Source organism: Phaethon aethereus, assembly GCF_964289735.1.
Source record: "Phaethon aethereus genome assembly, chromosome: 3".
NCBI lineage: Eukaryota > Metazoa > Chordata > Aves > Phaethontiformes > Phaethontidae > Phaethon > Phaethon aethereus.
Window position 1 is genome coordinate 47640773 of NC_138576.1, and position 26632 is coordinate 47667404.

The 26632-nt window shown below is 50.1% G+C and overlaps 1 protein-coding gene across 1 annotated transcript in view; it reads right to left on the reverse strand.

The window, feature by feature from the left end:
• SIM1 (SIM bHLH transcription factor 1) overlaps positions 1–25830 on the reverse strand; it is a gene marked incomplete at its 3' end in the record, with an annotated part of 49259 nt that extends 23429 nt beyond the window's left edge. Inside the window, exons 1-8 of the mRNA XM_081998259.1 lie at positions 24290–25830; positions 13698–13780; positions 12545–12634; positions 12333–12441; positions 12138–12223; positions 10723–10922; positions 10504–10610; positions 9443–9590 (exon numbers count right to left, since the gene is read on the reverse strand). Of these exons, the coding sequence (XP_081854385.1) occupies positions 9443–9590; positions 10504–10610; positions 10723–10922; positions 12138–12223; positions 12333–12441; positions 12545–12634; positions 13698–13780; positions 24290–24464 (998 nt within the window). The 5' untranslated portion in view covers positions 24465–25830. The remainder of the gene's footprint in view (positions 1–9442; positions 9591–10503; positions 10611–10722; positions 10923–12137; positions 12224–12332; positions 12442–12544; positions 12635–13697; positions 13781–24289) is intronic.
• Positions 25831–26632: the final 802 nt, after the last annotated feature.

A 26632-nucleotide genomic window follows, 5' to 3' on the forward strand; every position in this document is an offset into this window, starting at 1 on the left:
TTTGATAGACATACAGCGTGTAACTTGTTTATGTTGATAAAACAGGAGATAAATAGCAAGAAAAGCCAATATCATGAGGCTATAAGATAACACATAATACTCCATTTTATTTGATACTTCCCTGGTAATCACTGATTCTATGTCCTCAAAGTATACATTATACATGGTTATATTTGTTAAGTGGGTCCATTAAATGTTAGAAGTGATGCAAGATAACCTGCTCGACTACCTAGACCCCCTGGGCCACAGAGTAAGTTAAACCACTATACATTGCACAACTAACTCCTGACCCCACACCTTCTATCAAGTTCAGAAAAGAGACTTTTTTTAATGGTAGGTAATGCTTTTTGACAATACTCTTAACAACTCATTATTAACATACACAGTTCCAGAAATGCATGCCCATGTTAAAATCCAGCTTATGAAACTGAAGAATAAGTCTCCAGTGGGTTGAATGGTTATAGGTTGTGAAATACTTACTAGGCGTATCTAAAATTTCTCAACAAATAAATAAAAATCATTTAGTAAAACACAATAACATCTAGCTACAAATTTCTTTAGAAATTTAAATCTATCATCTGACTAGTACCTTTGCCCTCTTGGTTCTTGCTTTGACTAGGACAGACAGGGTCCTAGCTGCTTCAGCCACTCTGCTGCCACCGCTTCACACGCACATTTATCAAGGATTTCTGGGTGCCTAGAAGTGTCTCTGACCAGGCTGCTGTATGTTCCCATAAAAATGTCCACAGCATGCATGCAGATCAACTCCACTACCAACCCACGGCTGCCCTTGGACCAACACTACAGCTGATCTGCAGCTGAAGTAACTGAACATTTGATTTGGTTTGTGCAACAAGTCTAGTATATCATAACGTATGAGATTTACTGTGCTTGTGGTGACCACTTCTGCAGCACGTACACAGCAACTCCAGAGGGTCACACTTGTGTGAACGGTGCTGTGCACCTTCTCTCCTGTTGCATTCTTGAACTCACTAGATACCACCATGGGAGCCCTAACTGCATATTCCCATGTTGTTACACAGTTGTAGTCACACAGATACGCGGTTCTCTTTGGACTGGAGCCACGTCCCCACCCTCATTGCTGGTTTTCATGGACTAGAAAGCGCTAAGGAGGATGAACATCTTTGAGAAGATGATATTTTTTCTTTACCTCTCCTACTGGCAGCTTAGGATCAACAGAGTTATTTTGGTGAGCACTGTTCAGCAGTTTGGCTGCAAATGAGAGGATGCTATCAGGATGTTTTTCCCCAAATCCAGCCTTTATTTGAGCAAATACTCTGCTGGGGTATGCCTCGTGAAGCAGTCATTAAAGATTATTATTTTGTTCTGTGTACCAAACAGTCTTTGGAAGCAGCAAGAAAAAAATAGCGTGCAATGCCTTTGGGTGGATTTCAGTTAAACAGTGCCTAAGTCTGAGGGAGAGAGTTTTCTATAGCAACAACCCAGGCTACCAGCTGCCAAACATAGTACAGAGATGATCAAAAGCCACAGGCTACTTGGGAACAGGCTGCCTTCAGGGCAGAATGGGCACGTTCACTTCCTAACCAACAGCACAGATGTAAGAACATGGAATACTGGATGGGTTTAAAGATCTTCACTCTAGGTTATGTCAAAATATCCACACAATGCTAGGGATGTAGCCAAACTTTAGTTAGCCAGGCATTTGAGTTTCCATAGTTGCACTGAGGCTTTAGCAGATAATAGCTGTTATTTTCAACATTGCTGCCCCCAAGATTTATACACAGTGGTTTGTAGCTGAAAAACTACGGCTGTTCTTTATTAGGTCCCAATTCAACACAGTAACAAACGCGTCCTTCAAGCCATCTCTGTTTGGCAAAGCCAAGGAATATTCTTATTTCTAAGCATGTGCCTAAGGGGTTTTTTTTAATTCCAAAACCGAATTGAGTAGGATATAATCATGTACTGAAAGTTATGTCTAAGCACTTTAAGAGCCTGCCATGCGCTCAAATGCTTTAGTAAATCAGGACTTCTGCGATTTAATTGCACTAAGTGGATGATAACAAAAGACAACAACAGGAATAAATCGTCTAACTGTGTTAAAGATCATGTGATTGACTCCAGGCTTCAGCCGTCGCAAGCCTTCAGAAGGGTCAGACGCTATACCCTTGTTCACACAGAGCCATGCCTGCCTCCATAAATAGTGTCATCAAAGTGAAAGGGGCTGCCTCTGAAGTAACCTACTGAGTACGAACATGTGTGCTGGAGCCTGGCCCACGCTGTAAAGTACAAAAGAGAGGTGAGGGAAGGAGAATTAGATTTTAAACAGATACTTGCCACTGCTGAACGGACAAAGGAGATTTATTTGTTAACACTTAATTTAGGCCATGTCTAAATGCCACCTTTGTGCGTGTACGCATAAAAACTAGCAAGAACACCATAACGTAGAGGGAAGAACTTACTTCAGAAGCACTTTAGTAACTTATCACACCTGTTGTATCTCATGATAATTACAGCAAAACAACACGGGAACCACACTCCTGAGACGCAGCACAGAGGAACCAGAGCAAACATGCAACAGATTAAGGAAACAGAAGCAGAGCTAGTAAAACTGTAAACCTGCTAAAGGAACATACTGTTGCTGTTACGAGAGCAGGAGCCAGTTCAGCATCCAGTTTTGTGTAGAGTACTGAGAGGGTGATAGCGTGGAGGGGAATCCTTTGGTAGCAGTTCATCTGCTTGGCCTGCCCCTTCTACATAGCCACTAACGCAGCCCATAGATGAGATATAAATGACGTGTGGTAAAACCAGCAGACGCTCTGCCAACTGCCTCGCTTGTCTTCAGCTCTCCGCGCTGCCACAGAGCGGTGAATACAACCCTGAACTCCATGGCCTATGGTCTCCCCCTCCTCTGCCACGCAGGAGTCAGCCCCAGTGGTCCAAAGGGACTGAAACACGCGGCTGCTGTAGCGGTGTTCGCAACCCTCATTTATGCCATTCAAAGTGCTGACGGACAGAGTAGGGATAAAGTGTGAACAACCTCTCTAGCGGGAACAGCTGTGCAACAGTGTGCAGCCCAATGCTTCCCTGCAAAGTGAAGTCTGTGGCAGTTTACCTTAAGCCATAAACTATGGCATTTTAGGAATCAGAGTCCTGGTAGCGGGCCCTGTACCTTTCATCCATGGAGTGAAAGCAGACAGCTGGAGATAGTAACTGCCTCAGCCATTGCTTCTGCTGAATGTGTCTCAACCCCAGACAATCATTTTAGAGGATCTGTAACTCGGTGTTCGGGAGGAGGGAGTTTCCAAAGGCCTGGAACAGCGGGCACACCGAATGGGAAAAGGATGAAGTGGAAGGCATTTGAAGTCACTTTTCTTTCTTGGAATAGAGTCACTTATTTGCAATCCTGAATTTCATGCCGTGTAAGACTATCAGTATGAGTGCATTTAAACTAATGACTGCTTTTTTTCCCTGTGGATCTGAGCTGTAGTCCTCTAATCCTTACTCTAGCAAATAAAACTTTCTTCATATGAGCAGTGACTGTAGACTCTGGCCCACAGTTTTAGTGTCTTGGCCATTACAGTCACCTGGTTTAAATACAAGCATAGAAATTTGGAGTGAATTAAATAAATGGTAGCTAAGAAAGCCCCTACATGAACAAAGAACTGCAGAAACGTATTGTGGACACCTGGAAAAGCCTGTCTCTTATTTGCAAGAAATATATAAACAATGTTCCAGGGAGACAAGTCTGTAATAAAAACTAATGGTGAACAAACAGAATACTGCACTGAGTAGTTCAAGAGGAGTCCTTTTATACTTTTTACTTTTAGGTATATGCTTCCCCGGCATTTTGATTAAAAGAGTTCTTTTATAGAATTACATTGCTAATCAAATCATGTGAATGATGATAGGCTTTCCAGTCTTAGGAAAAGTACACTGTAGATTCAACAGGTTAAGTGGGACCCAGTTCTGTGCACAATTACAGAAGCGGCAAAATTCACAATAATGCAGAGAAATGTAAAAGAAAAGAAGCAGGTCAAAGTTGTTTTTACTGTTTACAGCTATTTACAAAAAAATACATTATCCAGTTAAAGTCACTAAGCCTCATTTCAAGTATCAAAGTTAGACCGCTAAGATCACTCATACATGTAGTTCCACTAATGATGAGTAAGTGTGCAGCATTACTTCTGCACATCATAACTCTCCCAGTGTATTCACTACCCTACATGCTCCATCACACACTTGAGAGATACAAGAGAACATGTGCCTACTTTTGACTGAGGAGAGGACTCTATGGCAGTTCCGAATAGGTCGATTTGAGAGAAACTCTTAAGAAAGGTAGGCCTGTAGGTGTGGAAATACAGTTTGTGGGTTCTCCCATTGACTAGGAAGAGAAGGAGGCGGGACCTGATGGCCCAAGGACAGGCCAAAAAGAGGATGCCTATGAAAAGACGATATTTCATTGTAACTGTCCAAAAATATGGGGAGAGCTTTCTTTCCACCTGAAACACAAATTCCCCATAAGCATGCTGAATATGCCAGGAAAGAGTGTTTTCAAAGTCTGAGCCATCACACAGAATGATATCACTGACAGCTTATACAATCTTTTTAAATCTGGTAGTACACAAAGCTATAAATAGTGATAACAATTTAAAGATTAAGTGTGTAGATACAATTAACAGTTAATTTATTCTAAATTGCATTTACCACATCATTAAGTAAAACATTCCTCAATATGGCAGTTATTTGTGAAATAATCTTTCAAACAGATTGCATTCAGTTTGTGCTTCTAATCAGCCAGTTACATAACGCAATGTGAAGAGGTCAGCTGGAACTATATCATATATGTACCATATCATCAGAACAGAGATCAGTCACAATTAGGTACCTAGTCCTTGTTCTCTGTATACGTTACAGCTGTTGCTATTATTTTAAATGTTAAAGGACAACGAAATGCATATAGGAAAGCTTCCTTAGCTTTCTCTGGGGACAATTTATTATAATATTTGCTCGTGCTCAAGAAGTCAAAGGATTTGCACTTTGCATTATCCCTTTGTTTAAAGGGAGGTTGTTTGCGATCTAAATATAAACTTAACTTCAGCCGTTGTGTTCTCTATTAATTGACTCATACTTGAGTCCCTTTATGTGATAAACACGCACAGCTAATAATCAATGATATGGCAACTGTGTGTACAGAACAAATAAGAAAAGAAACACATATTCTGTGTCTGTACTTACATATACCAAGCGGAATAGAAAGAAGAGCAAATGTGTGCTTTAAAGCTGCAGTCCTTAAAGGTCATTTATATTAATTTTTGACACACTGCTATTACACAAAAAAATAACCTTTCCTCTTGTTGCTAAAATGCCCTTGCCACGGTATCTGTTTTGTTCAGCATGTGTACTTACCACAAATATTTGTTCTCAATCCTAGAATTCGCTTTCTCAAAGCTTGGGATTTATGGAAGATGGAAATTAACCCTTTTTTATTTTCTTATCTGAGGGTGTGGGGGGTCCCTTCTGCATTAACCCTTTCTCATTCTTTCCATTTTCATCATCTACATCGCCCAGGGGAGTTGGGCACCTATAAGGTAAGAGATTCTCGCTCTGCCTTCTCAACCTACACTGAAACGTACAGACCAGTTTGGCACTTACACCGCTCGGTACCCGCTCCTTTCCAAAACATCAGAGCACTCACATTCCCTTCAATAGTGAGGGAAAAGCTCCCTATCCCACGAGCAAACCAAAAAAACCCAAAAAAACCAACCCCTCCTGAGGCTTTCCCTGAGTGAAGAAGTACTGTGCAAGGAGACCAGGGACCCAGCAGGTCAAAAACCTGCCCCATGTCTTCCAGAGCTTATGATTCCTTTTGCTATTTTCACCCCAATTCAGTGAAAAAGACCGACATTTCTTATTGGAATGGAATCTTCGGCGAGAGGCATCCCTGTTTTCAAAGGAATCTTTGGCGAGAGGCGTTCCACCTTTCAAGCTCCACCCCACAATCCCAAAGGCCACTCTCTGTTAATTCAAACCACAAACCCACCCGTTTGCACCTCTTTTGCTTTCTCCTCGGCTTCCAACCCCAAGAGTCGATATGCAAGGGCCTGGCCTTCTCCCCCCTAAGCACGTTTTCCCTGGCTGGGTTTATAACGTGACGAGGCTGCAGCGGGCAACCCCGTGCCTCTGCCAGGAACTGCATCTGCGCGAGTGGCTCTGCCACGCACCCGATGCCGGGTGGGTGAAGTCTGTGAGGAACCCGCAAGCACACACACGTGTGTGTCAGCTGTTCCTGCTTTACTGGAATAATCCGATGTCACATCCTTAAGAAACTGCAGTAGCTATAGGATTTGTACCGGAATAAAGTATATTTGAGTGCTACAGGACCTTTACTCGGCTCTCCTGCAGTGGAGCCTGCCTCATACTAAAGGAAAACGTCTCCGTAACCTCTCATTTTCCCCTGTATTTTCACCACCTACCTTCCTCATTTGAGTGATAACATGTTGACTCTGAATAGCTCATTAAGACAATTAAGCCGACTCTAGGTCGCCCGACTATCCCACCATGAACCTTTCCCCAGCAGCTCCCCTCCCCTAGGTTACCCATTTCAGCTCACTTTTTTAAAAGCCAGCCCTATCTCTGTTTACAGCCCCCCGGCACGGCCTGTTCTTCTCATTTATTTTTCCGAACGGCAGGCTGGCCGTAGGAGAAAAGAATAAAGAATAAAGAATAAAGAATGCAGTGGAAGCTACGCCCGTCCCCTGGACTCAGGGCAAGGATTTCAGCAAGCATGACGCGATCTCTTCTTCTGCAGCGCCCTAACTGAAGAGTCAGGCAGGCTTGATGAGACCCCGAGGACTTGAACATACCAAAACTAGATTTTAATGCAGTCGCGGTGCCTGCATTGCAGCCGCCGGCAGCACACGAAAGTTGCCGCAGCCAGTGATGGGTCTCCCAGCATCTCCCAGTCGCCTTGTAGCGCTCCTGACTCCCACTCTGCGCTTTCTCCTTCATCCGAGCTTAAGGCAATTAAGCAAAGAGCGCAAGGGGAACCTTTACGCCGAAGCGTCACGACGTCGCGCGGCGGTGTAACCTCGTCCTCTAAGGGAAATCTTAAAAGAACAGCTATAGACCTCCGACATGTCAACCTGGTTAAAAACCGGTTTAAATAAAACCTCGTCTTAAAATCCCTATACATGCACAGAAATATAAAGACGCTGCCTCCAGCGAAAAATCAGCTGAGGCGGAGGAATCGCGCTGTTTTGGTACCGCTCCCAACAGCGCTGGGCGGGGGGGGAGCAGGCGCTCCCCGAGCCCAGAACCAAGCAGAACCGCGGTGCGCGCAGGCGCTGCTCGGCGCCAGCGCCCCCGGGGGAGGGCGCGGAGAGGCACCTGCGCTCGGAGCCGGCTGCGGCGGGGCTGGTAGCCGAGCCGCTGGTAGCCACCCTGGGCTGGCTTGCGCCGCGGGTGACGGCGGGCGCCGGTGAGCAGCCCAAGGGGTTTATGTGCTATAACCAGTGCCGCTGCTGGAAAACAGCTCCGAGGGGCTTGTCTGGCCGGCCCCCACGGGCCCAGGGCACCTCTCCCTGCTTGCTTTGCCGTGCCAGCCTGAAGCTGGTGGTCACCCCAGAGAGGAGGGGCCAGATCGAGCCGGATCCACAGCTGACTTTGAGCCGATCCGCCGGGATGGTTTCATTTCCATTCGGGTCATTGGAGGTAGAGCTCCGTGATTGATGTGATTTAATCTTTCGGGATTAAAAGAGAGGGAAACGACCGGTAATCTCAGGTGCTCATAGGAAAGCAAGTAGGGTTTCTGGTGCGAAACCGCTCTAGCATGCTATTTGCCTTTGGGTTCCTTGTTCCTTAGCGTTACGACGCGCGGATTTCTGCCTTTGCAGTTTCCCGTTCACCTAAGGCAAGTGCTTGGGCTTAACTGAGAAGCATAAAACGCGAAAAATCGAGAGGACTGGTACGGGGGGATGGTCATATGAATGTACGGAACAGCTGGCACAGAGGTGATGATGCCTCTGCTGCTCCGCGTCCTTGCTGGGTGAATGCCAGAGTATTACCCCGCCGCGCCCCGCATCCCTTTTTAAAGCGAATAAAAGGGATTTTCTTTCAAGGGGAATCGCAGTTTACTCGCTACACCAGAGTGCTAACCCAAATGTATGCTTTTTCATGCAGGCGCAATAACCCCTGTCTGCCCAGCTAAGATCACGTCTTACCTGTCTGCCCAGGTAATCACGTACCAAAGTGATTACGTCCTGGCCATGCGGGCGCCGTGACCCGCATCCCCTTCCCCACCAGCCGCGTCTGTACACAGGACTAGAGCCGTTGCCTCCCTACCCGAGCCACTTTATTTTGGGAAGCACGTCTTAAACTACCAAACCCTTCGCCACCTGTGCATGCGCGAAACCTGCAACGGCAAGATCGTGATGCTGCCATCGCCGCAGTTGTAGGAGAGGGTCGTGCCTCTCGGACGTTTCCAACACACACATTTGCCTCCAGAAAAAAAAAAAAAAAAAAAAAAGAGCAGCAACGGAGCAGAAGAATATTCGGCCCCTAGGACCAGCGACGTACCGCCGACCTGACCGGCCCTACGATCCTAATGAAGCATCAGCGCTGCCGCCAGCAGCTACTGCCGTGTCCAGGGGAGATGCTAACAATCACGGTTACAAACACTTCAAAATAGTCCGACCGAGCTTCCCCTCCCTCACTGGGCCTCTACGTTTCAGTTTAAGCAGCATAGTTAGAGCACAACCTAGCAATCCCCAAATACAAGGAGATGCGTTGAGTTATACGGTATCTTAGCAGTCACTTTTTTTTTTTTTTTTTTAAGTTTAACTGACCCTTCTGGTCACCAACTTTCTTTGTGGTTCACTGTAAGGCTTGCTCTCCAAGAACAAAAAAGAAATCTTGGAGCTTTGATAGAGACTCTGGATGAAATTAAGAACTTCAAACCCCAGATTTTTGAAAAGAAAAACAGATGTCCTGTTTGTTGAGTATAAATAACTCCGTACGTGGAAACCTTTTTTTTACGCTGCATTAAATTTTATTTAATGCTGTGTGCATTTAAACTGAAAAAAAAGGGGGGGGGCGCAGCAAAATATGTGGGTGACAAACCTCTAAATCTTTTCTCCTCTCGAAAGAAGGAGGCAGACGGGAAACCCTTCATCTAGATGAAAGTGCTCAATGTGTTTCCTAGCTGACCTGGCGAGCCTGCCCTGGTCAGTGCGGCACCAAGGGGGCCCGGCAGCCGCGGTCGAGGGCGAGGAAGGCGGGAGGAGCGGCCGCCGGGCCCGGCCCGCAGCTCTGCCCTGCGCGGGGCGCGCAGGCAGGTGCCCCCAGTCCCACTTCCTCTCCATTCGGACCCGCTCGTCTTCGCTCGGGCCCTCTCGGCTCCGCTCGGCCACCCTCGGCCCCGCTCGGCGCCGCGTAACTTGGAGCGGCCCCCGCGCTGACTTACGTGAGGACGTAGTTGACGCTGACGATGCAGTGCGGGCGGGAGGAGCGGCTGTTGTGCACGATGGTGGCGTAGCTCTGCACCCACACCCAGCCGCCGTGCTTGGCCAGGAAGCGGTAGTACTTGGTGGTCACTTGCCCTTTCACCAGCACTGTGGGGACAAAGCGGGGAAAGCCTCAGAGCGGCTCCCGCCTCCGTTTTGATCGGCCCTGGGAAGGGGGCGCGCACCCCCCAGGCCCCCGTGGGCGACGAGAGGGACTGGGAACCCCTTAGCATCACATGGGGAAGGGGCGTGGACCGAAACCCCCGTGGACAAGGGTGGTGGAGATCCCTGGGCAGGGCTGGTCTCAGTCCCTGAAAGTGAGGCCGCTCAGTATCAAAGGCTGTTCGGGGAGATTGGTGGGGCAGGGTGAGTACACCGGGGGGTTGAATCCCCCCCGTCCAGCCCCACTCCGACATATCGTCATCGAGATTTAATACTATAAGTCTGGCTTTGGGTTTTATCTCTTCTCGTTACATTCTCTGTAAGGAAACTTACCGGAAATTAATATCCTTTTTATTCATCTATCCATGTATTAATGTCATCATGATATCAAAATAGAATAAAGAACAGCTCTCCGAATCGAGCTCACTACTGCAGTCAAAATTAGATACACAGATAAGATTTGTGAGACTCGGTGGAAGTGAAACAAAAGTATTTGGATTCCACTGGCATGGCTTTTTTTGGAGCAAGAAAAAAGGGCTTTTCCTAACCGGAATTTGAAGTTAACTGAGCGCCTGAGGTTTGTGCAGGGGAGTTCTTGTCCTACAACCGGGAGTTGAGGAGGGAAAAACAGCCTTTTATTGCCGATTCCCTCCATCTCCCTCCTGCTCCAGCTCGGAGTTCAATCTCTAACGATTTGTTTCATTAAAACCTGGTGCAGATTTTGCATATTCTGCCCTCCAGTGAGCTGGCTTTTCCCATTGCATTCTAGAGGTAAATCCTCGCAAACCCGAAGTCCATCTAGAGAGGGAGAAGGTGGGGGGCGAGGGGCAGGGTTTCTACAAGAATATCATCTGCTTACACAAGTGATGCGCGCATCGCAGGTGGAAAGTGTCACAGCCATGGACGTGGTGGTAAAGGGTCTTCTCTATCAAGTCCTGAGGCTCGTAACCTGTTAGCTCAGCTACCCTGCAAGAGACACAAGCAGCAAATATCAATGGGTGAGAGGACAGGAGAGGAAACCTGGGGAAGAAGAAGGGAGGGGCAAGGGGAGTAAATTTGGAAATAACCCCAACTCTACCTGGAATCTAAGAATATGAGCTTCATGTCTAGGCTGGCCCGAAACATGAACATATTGCTGTGGAGCTTGATCTCCGTCACGGCGCTGGGCGGCAGCGAGTGGCCCACGGCGACCAAACCAACGTTTTGGTAGCAGCCGTCGAAGGGGGACATGTCCAGGCTGTACTGGCGGATCTTCAGGTACCCGCTGCAGTGAATTACCTGCCGGAGACACAGAAAAGCTCAGGGGCTGTCTAGCGGGGGGGGGGGGGGAGGGAGCAGTGTGCTGTGACAGGCGTCCCTCCCCGCCGAGGGGTCCCGGACAGACCGGCCGCCGTCTCACTATTGCCGGTGCTGCCGCCGGCTGCCCTGGCTGGACCCGCGGCTCCGCGCCGACTCTCCGGCAAAGCGGCACCGTCTGCGGGTTTTCTGCTCTTCTCCTTGGGTTGGGGCTTGTTTTTTGGGGATTGGTGTTTGGTTTTTTTTCCATTCGAGAGTTCAGCACTGATCTAAGGCCCATTAAAGTCAACGAGATTTTTTTTTCCACTGACTTAAGTGGTTTTTGGACCACCTCCTAACTACGCTTTTATTATTCTTCTAAAAAGGAAAGACGCGGAAGTGCCAAGCCAGTTACAACTTTGTAATGAAGAGTGTATGCGTGTGAGAGAAAGTTTACATGTGTGCCTATGTCATATGTGTAAGATATGTCTATTATACAGATACAGCAGACGCGATCCGTAGCCAGAGTGTATCTTTGGACGTACATTTAGGTATGCCTCCTAAGTGTATCCTTGCAGATGACTGCTGTGTACTTCCACGCTTACTTCTCTGTTATTAGAGTGTTTCTTCCTAGAGTACGTTCAACAGATGTTCTTGTTGTACGGTACGTCGTGGCACAGCATCTCCTCGGGTTATAGGTACCCACCGCTCTTCGGCGTTGTGCAGCTGACATAGGCGAGGGGAGAATAAGGTAGGGGAGCCGGGACTGTGCCCTCCCAGGAGCCCTTAGCAGACCGGTGTGAAACACCCGGGCAAAACCCTTGGCTTGGAGAGCTGCCCCTGAGGCTGACGACTTTCCCAATAAAAAAATAAATTAACCCAGGGCTCCCGTTGTGTCACCTGACAGCTTCCACAGACACCTCGGGAACGTTCGTAGTCGTGCGAGGTTCAGTTTAAAAAGCAAAATAAAACAAAAAACCCCACGGGGAGCTCGGTTGCTTGGTTTTGTGGTTTGAGCTCTTTAACCTGAAACTCCGAGAGAAATTCTGGCTTCGAACCACATGAAAGAGCACCGGGCTGGGACAGCCCTGCGGGCAGAGAACTCAGCCCCATTCGCGTCCCCCTTTTCACCGCCCGCCCGGCGTGCCCGGCGCCGCCGGAGCAGGGCCGCGGAAAGTCGGGAGTGGGTGGGTGGGAGTCCTGGCCGTGGGCACGCACCTTGTAGCCCCCACAGGTCAGGCCCGCGTTCCTCTTGGCCAGGACGCACTTCATCCTCAGGAAAAAGGACCTCTCGATCTCGTACTCTGAGAAGGGGGAAAGACAGAGATGGGGTGAGCCGCGGGCTCCGCCGCCCTTGCGCGATTCCCTCCGCGGCCGCGCATGCCAAGCGGGGCGGAGGGCCGTGTACTTTACCCTGCACAAAGTGCGAGTGGTAGGGCTGGTGGGCCGTGAGCACCGCCGTCATCTCGTCGTGGTCGGCGGGGTGGATGTACTCGTAAATGCTATTGCCGGTCAGCTCTACCTGTGAGGGAAGAGGAGGAGAAGGAGGAAGAGGAGTTCACGCACCTTCCCTGCCAACCGGAGTGAGGGGGTAAGCACGGGGACTAGTAGCCCCCCCAGCGTACCTGCGACAAGCCCAGGTGCACCGAGGCGGTCTCCGAGATGTACATGATCTTGCCATCCGGAGCCACGACAAATATGAAACCGTCCAATGTCTGCAGGAAAGGATTGAGGGGTGGAAAGTAGAAATAAGACAATAGGTAGACAGATAGATCCACCCATTAAGACAGATGAATCCATGAAGTAACCTGTCCCCGGGTTTATTCTAGCAAACGGTCATCCCTCTTCAGGCTGTGATTATTCAAAAGTTGTAAGGAAATGGGCAATTCCTGGCCAGGAATCTTTCCAAAGCTCCTGGACCCCTGGGATAAAATCCACTTCTCAGAGGTATCCAGCTCAAAAGGTCCCGGTAATGCAAAGTGCCTGGGAAGTATCTAAGAAGAGTTCCTGACTACCTGGTGATTAATGTGATGATCCTAGAAACCCTGAACCCTTCTGTCCCATTTCAAATGTGACTGGAAGCGGTTTTACCGCTTGAGTATTTGCTAAGGAGAGTTTAAGCGAGCAAGAACGATCTAAAACTCTCCATACTGTAAATAGGGCACAAGAGAATTTATCGGGCATGTTTCAGCAGACATAGAAGGGACTTCTGGGTGTGCCAAGGGCAGAATAGACTCCCAGAAGGCCACAGAACCACACTAAAAATGCGTGGTGACGGTACCAGCTGATGTTCCTTAATATTTCAAACAGCAGTGAGTTTTCAAATGTGTTCTACCTGTTTTGTGTCTATGCTCATTTCTGTGCCTGCTGAGCTCACGGCAGCCTCCTCCAACCTACCCCTAGCGCCTCTCCCTGTCTCCACACCACCCTGAACTTCAGCTTATTGCCGGGACTTGTCACCTTGGTAACAATCTGGGGAAAAATCATCATGCTCCTGTATCCCGGCACACCGGGATGCACTGTGAACCCCCCTCGCCGCGGACCCTGCGTCGGACGATGCTGGGGCAAAGGACCCGGAGGGACCAAACCTCAGTCCCGCTACAACGCATGACTTTCAACAGCGACGGCTCCCATTTCTGAAGTTGTTCCCCTCCCGCCCCCCTTTTTAATAAACACGTGAACAGTTAAAAATTAGTCAAGGTGGCAATTAAAAGCTCAGAAGAGGGAATGGTTTCTTTAATCATTAATACCATATGGCTGTCGTTTCCAGACTAATACCTGCAAAAGATGGGATCCCAGTTCCCGTCCAACATTATCCAGCGGACTGGTTCGGCTAGAGTGGCCCCAGGCTTCTCCAAGTCCTGTTTATTTAAGACACACCAAAAAAAGTAAGGTGGGGAGATGAAAAATTGTCTCGTGTTGGTCTGCTGGAGAGGGACTTTTTTTTCTCCACTTGTTTTCTTGTATTCGCTCTAAAACATGTATACATATAATTTTTGGAAAACTAGACGTGATTTCGTTGCACAGAGAAGCCTCCTTTGTGGATTTGTTTTTTAAGACATAACTCCCACGAGAGAAAAATATCAAAACACTTATTTTGAGTTGATGGTGAAGTTCATCCCTAAGACCTAAGAGAAATAGGGTGCCAGACAAAAGGACTTTTTAGTGTTGCCTTCGGTTGCTGGGAACTGCCTCCTTGAACTTCAGGGAAAGCGCCTTTCCTGTATCGAAAGGATCCCTGGACAACACTGGGAACTATTCAAAATGAAAGAAAGGGGTGTGCTGGGGGAAACCTTTGATGTTGAGAGAAGGATGCGGTTAACGTGGCACGACAATGTCTGGGAAGGGAAACCTGAGCGGGTGGTTCACCCCCCTGCAGAAGGCAGAGCTCGGCCACAACCTGCCGGGTAATTAGCCAGCAGGTTTTGGACGAGGCGCGATAAGGCTGAGCTTAGACCCTCCGCTCGCCAGAGATCACTTTTCCGTTTGATCTGTGACCTCCTGCCTCTTCCTCTCTTCGGGACCACCGTCCTCTCACCTGGAAGGTTTGTAGTTACATAGCTGCGGAGGGAGAGAGGAGAGAGCAGATGCGACTCATCCAGCTCTCCCCGATCCCCGTGTGAGTACGCTTTCCCTTCTAGTCATCCCCACTCAAGCCCACGCAAAGCAAACTACCTGTTGCTAAGCCGAGCGCAGTTTCACGGCTGCGGTAAGGCACTGGGGCGCGGGGGGGGGCGGGGGGCGGGCAAGTCCGTGTCCGACGGCGCAGACCGTCCTCCCCCCTGCCCCACGTAGCCGGATCTCCGAGGTTCACCTTCCTCCCATCCCTCCTCCCCGCTTCTCGGGCGGGAGGGATGGATCTCTCTGCAGGGAGGGATGATCTGCCTCCAAAAAGCCCCCTCCAGAAATTTATCCCTCCGGACCTGTCTAATGTTTCAGGCGCCGCTTGTTTGCTCCTATGCAGAGTGAAGAGGAATAAAAGCTAGACGGAAATTACTCCACTGGAGTAAAACTATTTATGGGCGATGCCTTTTCACAGTGTTATTGCTGAAATAGTTTAAACGGGGCAATTAAAACCTTTTACGCTTATGCCATGAAGTAAGGCTCAGCCTGACACGCACAAACACTAAGATAAAGTAAAAAGGAGGAAAAAAATACAAATCCTGATCGATGGCTGGGGTGCGGATCGCCCAGGGGCGGGGAGAGAGCCGGGGCGGGGAGAGAGCCGAGCCGGCGAGGTTTCCCTCCCGCAGGGAGGGCTCGGGGAAGGCAAGACCCCGTTTTCCGGCTATTTTGAGGCAAACAGGCGAGGTGGCGATGGGCATCCCTCGCTATTGACCGGCTTCACCTGGGTGTTTGCCGGTCTCAGCAAAGCTAACGATTTCCCCCGCGCTGTTTGAACGGGGCGGCCTCCGCCCGCTCCCCCCGCGCCGAATCGGTGCGCCTCTCTCGTCCCCGCCTTCCCCTCTCTTCTCCCCCCCTTCCCCGTCCACGTCTGCGCCAACTTGTCTATTCACCGCTTCTACACTTCCCTCCTTCCACCTTAACTTCACAGCCCTACAAAGGCAGGGGCAACTCTATGGCCTGACCCCCACCCCGCAGCCCCACCGTGTACCAGGCTGTGAGCCAGAAACAGGTTCCTTCCCATTAATTCTTCCACGCCAATTAACGGGGACCCAGAGACTTCTTCCCGAGTCCCTGGGCTTCACTCCTTCCTGCTCCCTGCGGAGCGGGTGGGCCCGCGGGGGATGCACCGGGGGCTCCGCAGGTACCTCTGTCCCCCACGCCCCCCGGGGAGCCAGCCGCCAGGACGGCAGGTCACCTCAGCCCCCCAAAATCAGCAAGGAGCTGGCAAATCTTTCACAGCTTCCAGGGAAAGAGAGGAAAAAAACAGCTGTATAGTTGTTTTCTTTCCCGAGCTGCTCGCAGGTTTCTCTGCTGGGCAGCCTGGACGGCCCGTCAGAGCGAGGGGAAATCTGAATGACAGGTTTCTGTATTCAGGACTAAATCTGCGCTCCTCGCCTGTGATTTAAGTTGCTTATTAATCGAAGTTTACGGCTGTAATTATTCTTCCTCGAAAAGGGAAAATAACCCGACCCCGGCGGGTTAATGAACAGCTCATGGGCATCACGGGTTAACCCCCCCACCCCCGGGAAGGCGGCTCTTCAAGGGGGGCTGCACTCCTCCCTGTGCTTCAGGTGGAAACCCCGCGCTGCTGGGCTGTGCCTGTTAATGGTTTATAATTAAACATTTTCACTTGTCTACCTGAACCGGCTTTTTGAAATCCTATCACATGAGACGGTTCTTTGTACTTCCCAGATGTTTCAGCACTTTCAAGTCGGAGACTGTTTCTATTCATTGCCAAGACCAGCCTCTCCCAAATCGACGGGCTCTCCTGATGCCCCTTAAATACTGTTTTTAAAGATTATACGAAAAAACCTCTCCATTAATATTCCCTTTTATTTTTTCCCCGTCTATTCACTTTAACATCCAATTTCCTTTAATCGAGGGGGCAAACTGTGATTTCTTGCACTTGACCTACCGCAGAAAATTCTGCAAATCCTTTGAATGTCTATTTAAAACAAAACAAGGAAATCAGCTCTCCCTTTTGCTTCAGGATTACGCTTGGAAACAAGATCTAAAGATTCTCTTGTAATTTGGAGAGCCAACAGCATAATAGGTTTGGAATAGAAACAAGCAGCTTTGTGAGGGGAAGGATAACTAAACCGTTTTTAGGTAAAGGATTTTCCCAGCTAAAGTGGCCGAAGACAAAGCAAAACATAATCTATTTTGGAAGATTTCCAAGATATGCCACATTAACCTTAGCAGATAAAATTTGCTTTCTTCCCTGAGTCCCCTCCCCCACCAAGGTCTGGCTTATCATATTTGCATAAGTAGCCTTAGAAAGGATGTATCTATTACGGATCTAAGGAGCTAGGGAGCTCACATTTCATTTGGAGATAGAGGCGAAGTTTTACTGTTGCTTAATACTTGATGTATTGTAGAACCATTTCCATTTAAATACCCCCGACCCACGGATTACCTCAATGGACTGGCTGCACGGGTTTTGTAATTTCCTGAAAATGAGATTTCGATTTATAAAACAAGAAACCAATTAGTAACCAAATGAGGCGAAGTAGATCCACTAAAATTGACCTAATCCCACAGGCACCATTTAGGCCAGTTCTGGGCGAATGAATGATGAGCAACCGTCTAGCCTAAACTCAACGCATCATCCAACTGTGTTACTCAAGCAGCAAAAATAAATGGATCGAGCTTTTTTTTCGGAATGAATTTGATACTCTTGACAAAATATAGATTATAGGCTCCTACCTAATAATCTCCTCCACTCGAGGACCTTTTTTTTTTTCCCTAAGAAGGTAAACAATTGGGGCCACAAGAAAGTGTCCACTGTCGGGGGGGCGGGAGGCATTTTAGCCAGGCTTTTGCTCGGTTTGCCAACAACAGCCTCGTTACCTAATGTGCTGACTCATCCTTTCTCTCAGCACTTCCCAATGGAAAACCACTGCGCTTTCCACAACAACAACAAACTCCATCTCACTCGGTTCCACGGGAGAGCTACACCGGCGAGTCCATGTGGAATACCTTCTCCCCAGCCGCGCCCACCCCCGGCACTAGGCAAGCCGGTCCCCCCGACAGCCTGTCCCCCGAAGCCAGGCTCACGGCTGCGTTGGTCCTGTCCTTCCCTTCACGGTTTCATTGATGCAAGCCTTGATCCCGGCAGCCAATGGAGGGATTGGGTGGATATCGTCCCTACTCAGTGGCGATATTGTCGCAAGAAGCTTCTCTGTCCCACGGAAGGGGGAAGAGGTTCCTCAATCATTTCTAATTTGATCTAAGCAGAGTCGGAGGAAGGCAGGAGCAGGGAAATGAGACTCCAGAAGGCCCGGACAGCTCCTTGCCCCTGGGTGATCTCCGGGTTACTTGTCCTTCTCTGTGTGAGCATCTGCAGCGCAGAACCCACCTCGACCCCCTCCCTCGTCTGGCGATAGCAAGGGGGGTGGGGGAGGACGCTGGGGGTGGGGTGGCCAGAAGATGCAAGCCCTTTTCCACATTAGGTTGATTTGCCGGCTTTTAAAAGCGGTTACTACGATTTCCCCAACGGACTATCCGTCATGAAATCTCAGCGCAATCCGGATTCACGGTAGCGAAAACAAGGGCAGAGCGGGGGGATTTGACGTCCTCGTCCATCACTTAGCAGAGAGCCGAGCCTGAGCTCCAGATCCACTCCTTTAGGTGGCCAGGCTTTGAGGGGCAGCTACCTCGGGGAGGGGAACGCCTGATCACACACCCCCTACCCGGGGGCTTGCCCCTGCTTGGCCCAGCGAAGCCCACGGGCGCGGGTAGGGGTACAAGGCCCACGGAAGCTGTGCGCGCCGGGTAGGTGCCGACCTGGGGACGGGGCCCTGCAGGCAGAGTTCTCCCCTACTGCTGTGGATGGGAAGGGCGGGGGGCGCAGGGGGGTCCCCAGAGGCAGCCCGCTGCTGCGGGGCGCCGGCCCGCCGGGGCACCGGCCGGGGCTCTTCCTTAAGCTGGGTCCAAGGAGCTTCACCGCCCGTTTCTCTTTCAGGCGCTTGAAATTCCCTCCCCGGGCCGCGGCCTCCGTCGCCCCGCTGCCAGGCTCTCCCCGCCGCCGGGGGCCGCGGCTCGGGGCGGTCTCCGTTCGCTTTTGTTTCGGTGCCTTTGCTTCGCCCGTTTAACCGCCGCTCTCTGTCCATTAAAGATGGAGGAGAGGCAGCTCGCCCGGGAGGCTGACCCCCGCGGAGGGCGAGGGTTGCTGGACTCCCGGACACCTCGCCCCTTCCCTGCGGCAGCGGGGCAGGCCGGGCCCCGCCGGGCCCCTCTCTGTGCCCCCCATGCCGGCTTGGTGCAACCTGCTCGGCGGAGCCGGTCGTGAAGCTTTAGGGGGGCCGGGGGCATTCATCGCACCTCCCTGCGCAGCGCGTAGCGCAGCGCCTTTCCGATCGCCCCTCGCCGGCACCGCGGCTGCCTTGCATCCCTCCCTGCAGCTGCTCCGGGGAGAAGCGGGACACGGACGGGTGTTTTTGGGGGGAAAGAGGGAGGCAGGACAGCTCGGCCCCCATCTTCAAAGCGGTCGTTTTCGCTCACTACCCAGGGAAAATAAGAATCAGCAGCACCGGCAGCCGCACGGACAGAAGCTGTGCGTCCCCGTCACCTGAAAGCGAAAAGGCAACTGGATGTTGTATCGAGGAATTAGCTTGATTCGATTAACCATTTAATTAAATACTCTACCGCCAGCGCTCCGTTTTGCCATCTCCTAACGACTGTCAGGGCTGATTTCTCAGTTAATTTAACAGGCAGTGGTTAATGATAACTCAAAAACTCGGCCAAATGAGGCTTCCGTGAAGAAATGGGTCGCCGTCGGAGCGTTCAGATGAAATGGAATAAGCTATGTTTAAAAAAAAAAAAAAAAGCTGCTCATTTCCAACTGCCTGCGGATGCCATTAGCAAGGTTTTGTAAAGATTTATTATCTCGGTAAATCACATGCGTTCATTTGAAGCGGAGATAAGTTAGCATCCCGCTTTCTTTATAAAAACAATAATAAGAGGGAGGAAAAGTCCTGTTGACTAAACAAACAACCCTATTAAGAAAACGGTAGTGGAAATAATGCCGAGGCTGATTCACTCTAGAAATACCAGCATTTTGGCACACACAGGGTAACAGAATTGCGCTCTGAAATGCAAACAAACGGAACCATGCCCAAATTGGAGGGGAAAAAAAAACCCAACCAAAAACCAGGCAAATTGTCCAGCGCCAACTACTTATTCGCTTCTACAGAAGATGCAAATTCAAATAACCCGTATTCCGAAGAAATTGGGGAGGTAAATGTTTGCACCAACGCACTTGCGAACACACACTATTTATATGCAAGTTGAAAAATACCCTTCAACCTTAAAACAGTTGCTAAGAAGGGAGAGGATGTTTCTGAAGAAAATATGGGTTTATCCACTTATCTCATTTAGTACTTTCTAAGACATAAATCTGCTATTCAGCGATTATGCTAGTAGTTTAGTTCGCATTTTAAGTTCACATCAAAACTGGAATTAAACAGAGAGGCAGCGTGGAGAGTAAACTGCAGCTTAAATGAGAAAAACTTCTGTAAGAAAATAAACACTGAAACCTAATGCTCAATCATTTCCCTTAGCAGTAAGAAAAACAGCATTAAATCACCTATCCACGTGGGAAACTGATTTTTTTTTTCCCTGCTGATCTCTTCCCCCTTTTAAATAAAACAAGATTAAGGGTTTCAATATTGAAATGTTAACCTGATTCGGCGAAAGTTTATGTAAACGGAGTCTCTGCTTTTGTCTCGAAAAATCAAACGCCTCCCCGCGCCGAAACGATCCGTCCCCACTCGGAGAGAGACTGCACACCCTCCTTTCCCCTCTCTGTTCGCGTGAGGAGAATAGGACCCTCAAAATATTCCTAACTAAAAAAGAAAAACAAAACCAAATCAAGCAAAAAAAAAATATATTTATTGCTCTACTTGGGTTTTTTGTTTTTGTTTTTTCTCACCCTCTCCCTTCAATTTTGGATACTGCCGAATGTCAGTAAAGAATAATCCCGCTGGTTATAGCGACCGGGTCTTTTTTGAAGGAAAATTCTTTTACTCCTTTGACATCCCAGACATTTTTTCCAGATATTTTTTGAAGCTACGTTACTTGCTATTAACTGTTTAATGTTAAATTAGGATTTTTTTTTTTAATGAACGTTAACTCACAAGTGAATTTATTAGGAAGTTGTGCTTTAAAAAAAAAAAAATCTTCCGTAAGGTCCTCAGCTATTTAGCAGATCTTCAGCCTTTCCAAAAGCTGTCTGATCACCGAAAACTACTATATGTCTTGTAGGCTCTCTCCTCCGGAAGCAGAAGAATTTTAGCACTGAAATGACGCAGGCTACCTAAGCCGCTTTCGCCCTTGATAGTTTTAATCTGCTGGAGACCTAGTCAAGTGAAATCAGGGGTAGAGAGAGCAATCCAGGCGTTTTAATGGCTTGTGAAAATTACACAGCCATTACGACAAGGAGCTGTTGAAAAACCTCTGCTCGGTTTATCAAGTTTATCCGGTGCCACAGATTTGGGTTTAGATTTCTGGGGGTGAGACGGAAAACGGCGCCGTGATTATTCTGTGTGTGTGACTCTCCCGGCGTTTTACTCCCAGAAAAACTCTCTTGTCTCCAAAAGGAACCCGAAATCTACCCACCTCCTCTCTCCCGAGGAACTTTTCAGATGTAAAAACGTGCAGACAAATGCACACCGATTCTCTCTGTTTGTTCCCCTGTCCTCAGCCTCGCGTGTGCGCGGCGATGAGTGTATATCTTTCTGTACGTGATTATTTACAACCAGCCCCTATGCACCCCCTCTCCGGGCAGCTGGAAATTCGCTCCCGTACCGGAGCGGGGCGGTTACGCTGGCAGCGCAGCTCGCTCTGACGGAGACAACGCTTCTCCATCCTAACTCCTCCAAGATCACTTCAAATGTCCGACGTGACACTTCGCCGGGCTCCCGAGCCTCCTGCCACCCATCTCCAGCCCTTTGCCCAACTCATCGGGTCTGTCCCGCTTTCCTCCCCAGGGAAAAACGCGGACCTCCCATTAAATCCATCCAGCATCCCTACCCTGCCTCCTTCTTTTTCCTTCGGGTGCATAATTTCCCCGGATGCCACTACCTGGCCTTCCTTCCCAACCAAGTAATGGCTTCTTCTTCTGGCTGGGGGCACAGGGGGGCCCCCCTCTTCCTCGCCTGTCCCCCCCCGCCCCCCCCGCAGCCGGACGAGCCGAAAGGACCGGTCCACAAGCGCACCGGCAGCCTCGGTGCCCGCTCCCGCCCCGTTCATGAAGCCCCCGCCGCCCCACGAGGTCCCGGGAAAAATCATCCGGACCCCGCTTCGGCTCCCCCACAGGGCCAGACACGGGCGCGGCGCCGAGAGGCCGCTCGTGGGCGACTCGCTCGTGATTAATCGCGATACCGGTGAGCGTTAGGGAAACCCGTGGCTCCGGAGCCGGGCCGGGTGCGCTCCCTGTTCACCCGCTTCCTCGGAAGTATGTGGGAGGGAGAGGGAGCCCGCGTGAGGTCGCGGAGAAACCACCCGGCGTCACGCCACGTCGCGGCCCCCGCTCTCGGGCCTTCGTGCCCGGCCCGCAGAGCCTCCCGCCCGTGGCCCTGCGCGGCCGTGGGTCGAGGGGGGCGTGGGGAAGCGCGGCGGTCCCGCGTGGATCTGCCGCCCGCTCGGCGCCGGGCCTCCAGCAGCAGCGCGCCTCGGAGGGGCGAGCCCTTTCGTGTCTGCTCGCTGCCTTTCTTTTTAATTTGCAGTTTGCCTTTAATTAGGCTGCGAAGGCTCTGCTGCCTCCGAAGCCCCGCTCAGCCGCCCCCTCTGTCTCCGCGCCCAAATTAGCATCTGCTGCGGGCGGCGGCGGCCCCGGCCCCGGCGCACTTCGCCGCACGGTTCCCCAGGGCATTCAAACATCCTGCGCTGCCACCGAGGGACTGGGATCAGCTATTCTTCTCTTCCCATGATTACTCACAGCCTACAAGCAACACCATATGCTTCTTCTGATCAAACAGCCCCGCTACATAGGCACCAGTAATTGACGAGACCTGCTCGAAATCACGCCGAAAGGTAGCCTACTGAGACCGCAGGAGTTGACAAATCATTGCTAATAATCCTTTTAGGAACATGACGGGCATCAAAGTTTGCAATAGCTTTGTTTTTATAAAGTATGCGCTGACCATATAAAGGACAACTCGGGCTCCTTTGAAAACGGCCTCGCATAATGATCTTCAAGGTGGCAGATGACATAGAAGAGGAAAGGGGCTTAATGAAGGCTTTGGTTATTATTATTTTTTAAAGGTTTCATTGATCCCCTTCTCTGGTTCTGTGTGACTCGGAGATATGGAAGGTTGTTCAAAGAAACTGTTGCCAGATGCAACTGGGTTGGAAATTACTGCAGTGGACTCTAGGTATAAGCGTTCATACATAACCGGGGGGGGTACCACCCCCAGTCCAAATGATTGTCCGATTGTTTACTTTTAAAAACTAGAATTAGGACCAATATTTCACAGACTTAATCAGTTTTTTTTTTTTAACCCACAAACAAAAAACAGGCCAAACAAACTAACCAACAAAACAGGCCGTATACCCACTCTTGATTTGTGAAACATAATATACAGCCCGACCGACCGACTCGAGGTATAGCTACAGAAAATACAGAGGGACGTGCCTATATTATGCTGTTTCTTATGTACACACTCTTTCCAACGAAATATGTAGTGAATTTTGTTATTAGTTGTGAAAAAAAGCTCTCAATACTTTTTCTTCCATGCGGACAATATCTTAATTGATTAATCTAAATAAAAGGTTACTGACATATTTTTGATTTTCTTTCCTACTTATAAAAGCAGTAGAGTGAGAACACAGGAGAACTTTATCCCGACCATCTTAACTTTGAGTTGTTTGTTTTTCTTGGCAGCCGGTCTAGAAGCCCCAAGACGGTCGCTGTAAATCCTAATTCTACTCAAAGGCAAGACATACTTTAGGACGCGCAAGTCTGCTTTTGCTAGACAGTCAGGACTGTTGCTGCTGCCGTGGAAGTCAACAATGAAGTTTACTGTTGTCTGACGGTGGAGGAGAGTCAGGCCCAGGCTCGGATGCTGGGGCTTGCAGCGTTGGGTGGGCAGAGAGACTGAGTATGTCTGAGTACAAAACTCCTATTAAAAATTTCCGAGGTCGATTAACGCCTTCAAGCTGCCCTAACGATGCTCAAAGCGAGACACATCACATTCGTGATACGATTCAGTGTGCTTGGCTTATTTATTTAGGCTCTGTGTGTGTGTGAGCACGTCTGCATGTGTGTGCTGTACCTGTAAACCGCACCTTTGCTCCATACTTGAACTAAGGCTTTAGGACTTTGCATAGACTTATGTAAATATTTACCCATATATTATCTTCCCCCCCATAGCATGGCTATAAATAGGGGTGAATCGTCCCCTCTTTCGCCACGCACGTGCTTGGCGGGGGGTGCAGGTCTTACTAGGAGACCAGGGGGAAAGAAACCAGTGTTTGCTTTAGCAGAACACGCAGCAGAGCTCAGGGCCTTCAAGTGTTGACAAAAGCACTGTAAGTCCCCAGCCAAACCTGTCATAGCAACTGAAGGGAAAGTACTTACGACAGAGAAAAGTGACAGCGGAGAGCACCCTGCCTCCGAGCACACCACCCCATGCGATTTACTCGTTTTTGGGTTTTGTTTTGTTTTTGTCTTTAAAGTAAAAGCGAGACAAGGGACATCTGGGTCAGAATGGAAATAGAGGCGAATAGACATTCCCACCTACCTTCTGGAAAAACCACCCTCATTTTTAAATAGCTGGTGGTGAGTCTGATTATGGATGCTTTGTCCAGCTGAGAGGTGATAGCGGAGGGCAGGGGTAGTAATTTAGCCAGTTCATAAAATTCACTGTTTTCTTTCTCCCGTCTAGTCCGGGCAGCATTTTTGGACTTCTCTTTCATCGTGTTTTTTTCCTCCTTCCTTCCTACAATTTAAACTCCAGAGATTCATCCAAAGGTGGAAGGGAAACTTTCAGATGCAATTCATCTCTGCGGAGCATCAGGCAGTGATTCTGAGCGCGGCCATTACTCTGAGAAACCGTTCAGTTGCATAAAATGCAAACAAGTATTGAAGACCAGAGAGGTGTTCTCAAGAAAAAAAAAAAAAAAATATCTGAAAAGCAGAGTCAATCGTACGGGAAAAGCATTTATCCAATGCAACTCAGAGACTCCAAGCAACTGCAGAAAAAATAATATAAAATAATAATAATAAAAAAGCTAGAAGCTCGCGGCACCACACAGCAACCAAACGAGGTATTTCTGGCCTTTTTTCCTACTCATGGCGGGCAGCATAGCTCCTCGGAAGAGGGTCATAATAATCCCGTTTCTTCCCGTGATCCGCTGTCAATCCGAGGCCCGAAACGCCCGGCCGTGGGTGATTCCCGGGAGCCCCTGTGAAGACAACAGCAGCCCTGGGGTGAGAGAGCCGCTGCGCAACGCAGAGCCGCCAGAAACAGTAATCAACAAACAGCCTCCGGCGGGTGTAGTATTTTCTCCCACCAGAGGGGAAAGGAGAAAGAGAAAAAAAAAAAAAAACACCCAACACAAAGAAGTGTATTTTCCCATCTAGCGCGCCCCGCACTCTCCTCCCACAGACCTCGCACACCCCAGCCCAGGTGTGTACGGCATGACCAGAACGAAACCAAGGCAGAAACCGGCCCCGGGCTGAGGCGGGGCAGTTACCGGCCGCTGTCGGTGCCGGCAGGGCTGCGCCGGCCCCTCCGCGCTCCCCCGGGCTGGCACAGTGGCTGCGGCCGGCCCGCACAGCTCTGCCAGCCCCGCAGCAGGGCGAGCACCTCCAATCCCAATCCCGGAGAGTTTCTGCCTTTTTTTCCCCCCCTTTTTTTCTTCCCCCCCCCTTTTTTCTGTTTTTTTTTCCTTTTTTTTTTGCTTCTTTTTTTCCCCTTGCCCCCGCTTCGTCTCGGCAAGGGTCGGGGGAGAAGGGGGGGGGGGTTGTGTCTGCCCCAGCCGCACCCCAGCCAGGGAAGGCAAGCTCTGCCCGGCCCCGCTCCGAGACAGAATCCACCCAAACATCACATTTTTCCAAACAAAAAAAATTGGTTTTCCTCCTCTTTTTCCACTGGGGAGGGGAAGCGACCCACAGCCTAGCGCCGCACATCACTGCGGCTCCTTGCTGAGGTTGGCAGCTTGTGGTGGGTTCTGATCTTTTTTACCTACCTTGAGTCCCTGAGCCCGGCAGCCTGCAGAGAGCTCTCCCGGGGTGAGGAGCCCAACTCTTTAATTGGTTCATTAATGGCACGGGGAAAAGTTTGCGCCTGTCACTGCTCCTCACACCGATGGGCAGACAGACATTGCCGCCTCCCCATCCCCTTTATCGGCTCCCAGGCTCTCCCTCTCACATAACGGGGAGGGAGGGGGGGGTAGGGTGGGGTGGGTTAGGGGGGCGAGGTTGGTATTAATGAAGAATCCCTAATTTGCGGCTGAGAAATGCCTAATAACTTCTTGATGGCTAAAAGCCTTTTAGCACAACTTCATTTCTCCCCAAGCCCCCCCCCCCCCCCCGCTGGGGGCCGAGCCCTCCCTTAATGCCACTCACGGACCCACCTCGCTTCCCATTGGTCGCCGCTTCCCCGCGCCCGGCCTCCCACTGGTGGAAGGGACGGTGACGTCACCGCGCCCCGGGCACACCCCCCTCCCTCCCCTCGTCCGCCCTCTGACCCGGCGGCGCCACGGGGTGGGAGGTGGGGGACGCGCGCGGGGGGGATGCGTCCCCGCGCGACGCCCACCCCCCGTACCTGCCCTCTCCGCTCTCTTGGGGTTGTATTTTTGTTTATTTTGCGGGTGTGTGGTGTGGTTTTTGGCCATGGCGATCCGGGCGACGCTCCGGTGGCCGGTCACCGGAGAGGAGCGGCCGAAGTCCCTCGGGACTGTGGGTTGTGGGTGAGGATCAGCAGTTGTTGTTCCCCCCAGCCCCAAATTCCCCACCTCAACACCCTCCCGAGGCAGTGGTCGTGTTTGGGAAGAAATAAGACACGGTTCAGCCCCGGGCTGATGCGCCGTGGGACAGTGTGAACCGAGTGGGAGGGATGAAGAAAGCCGAGGAGGGGGAT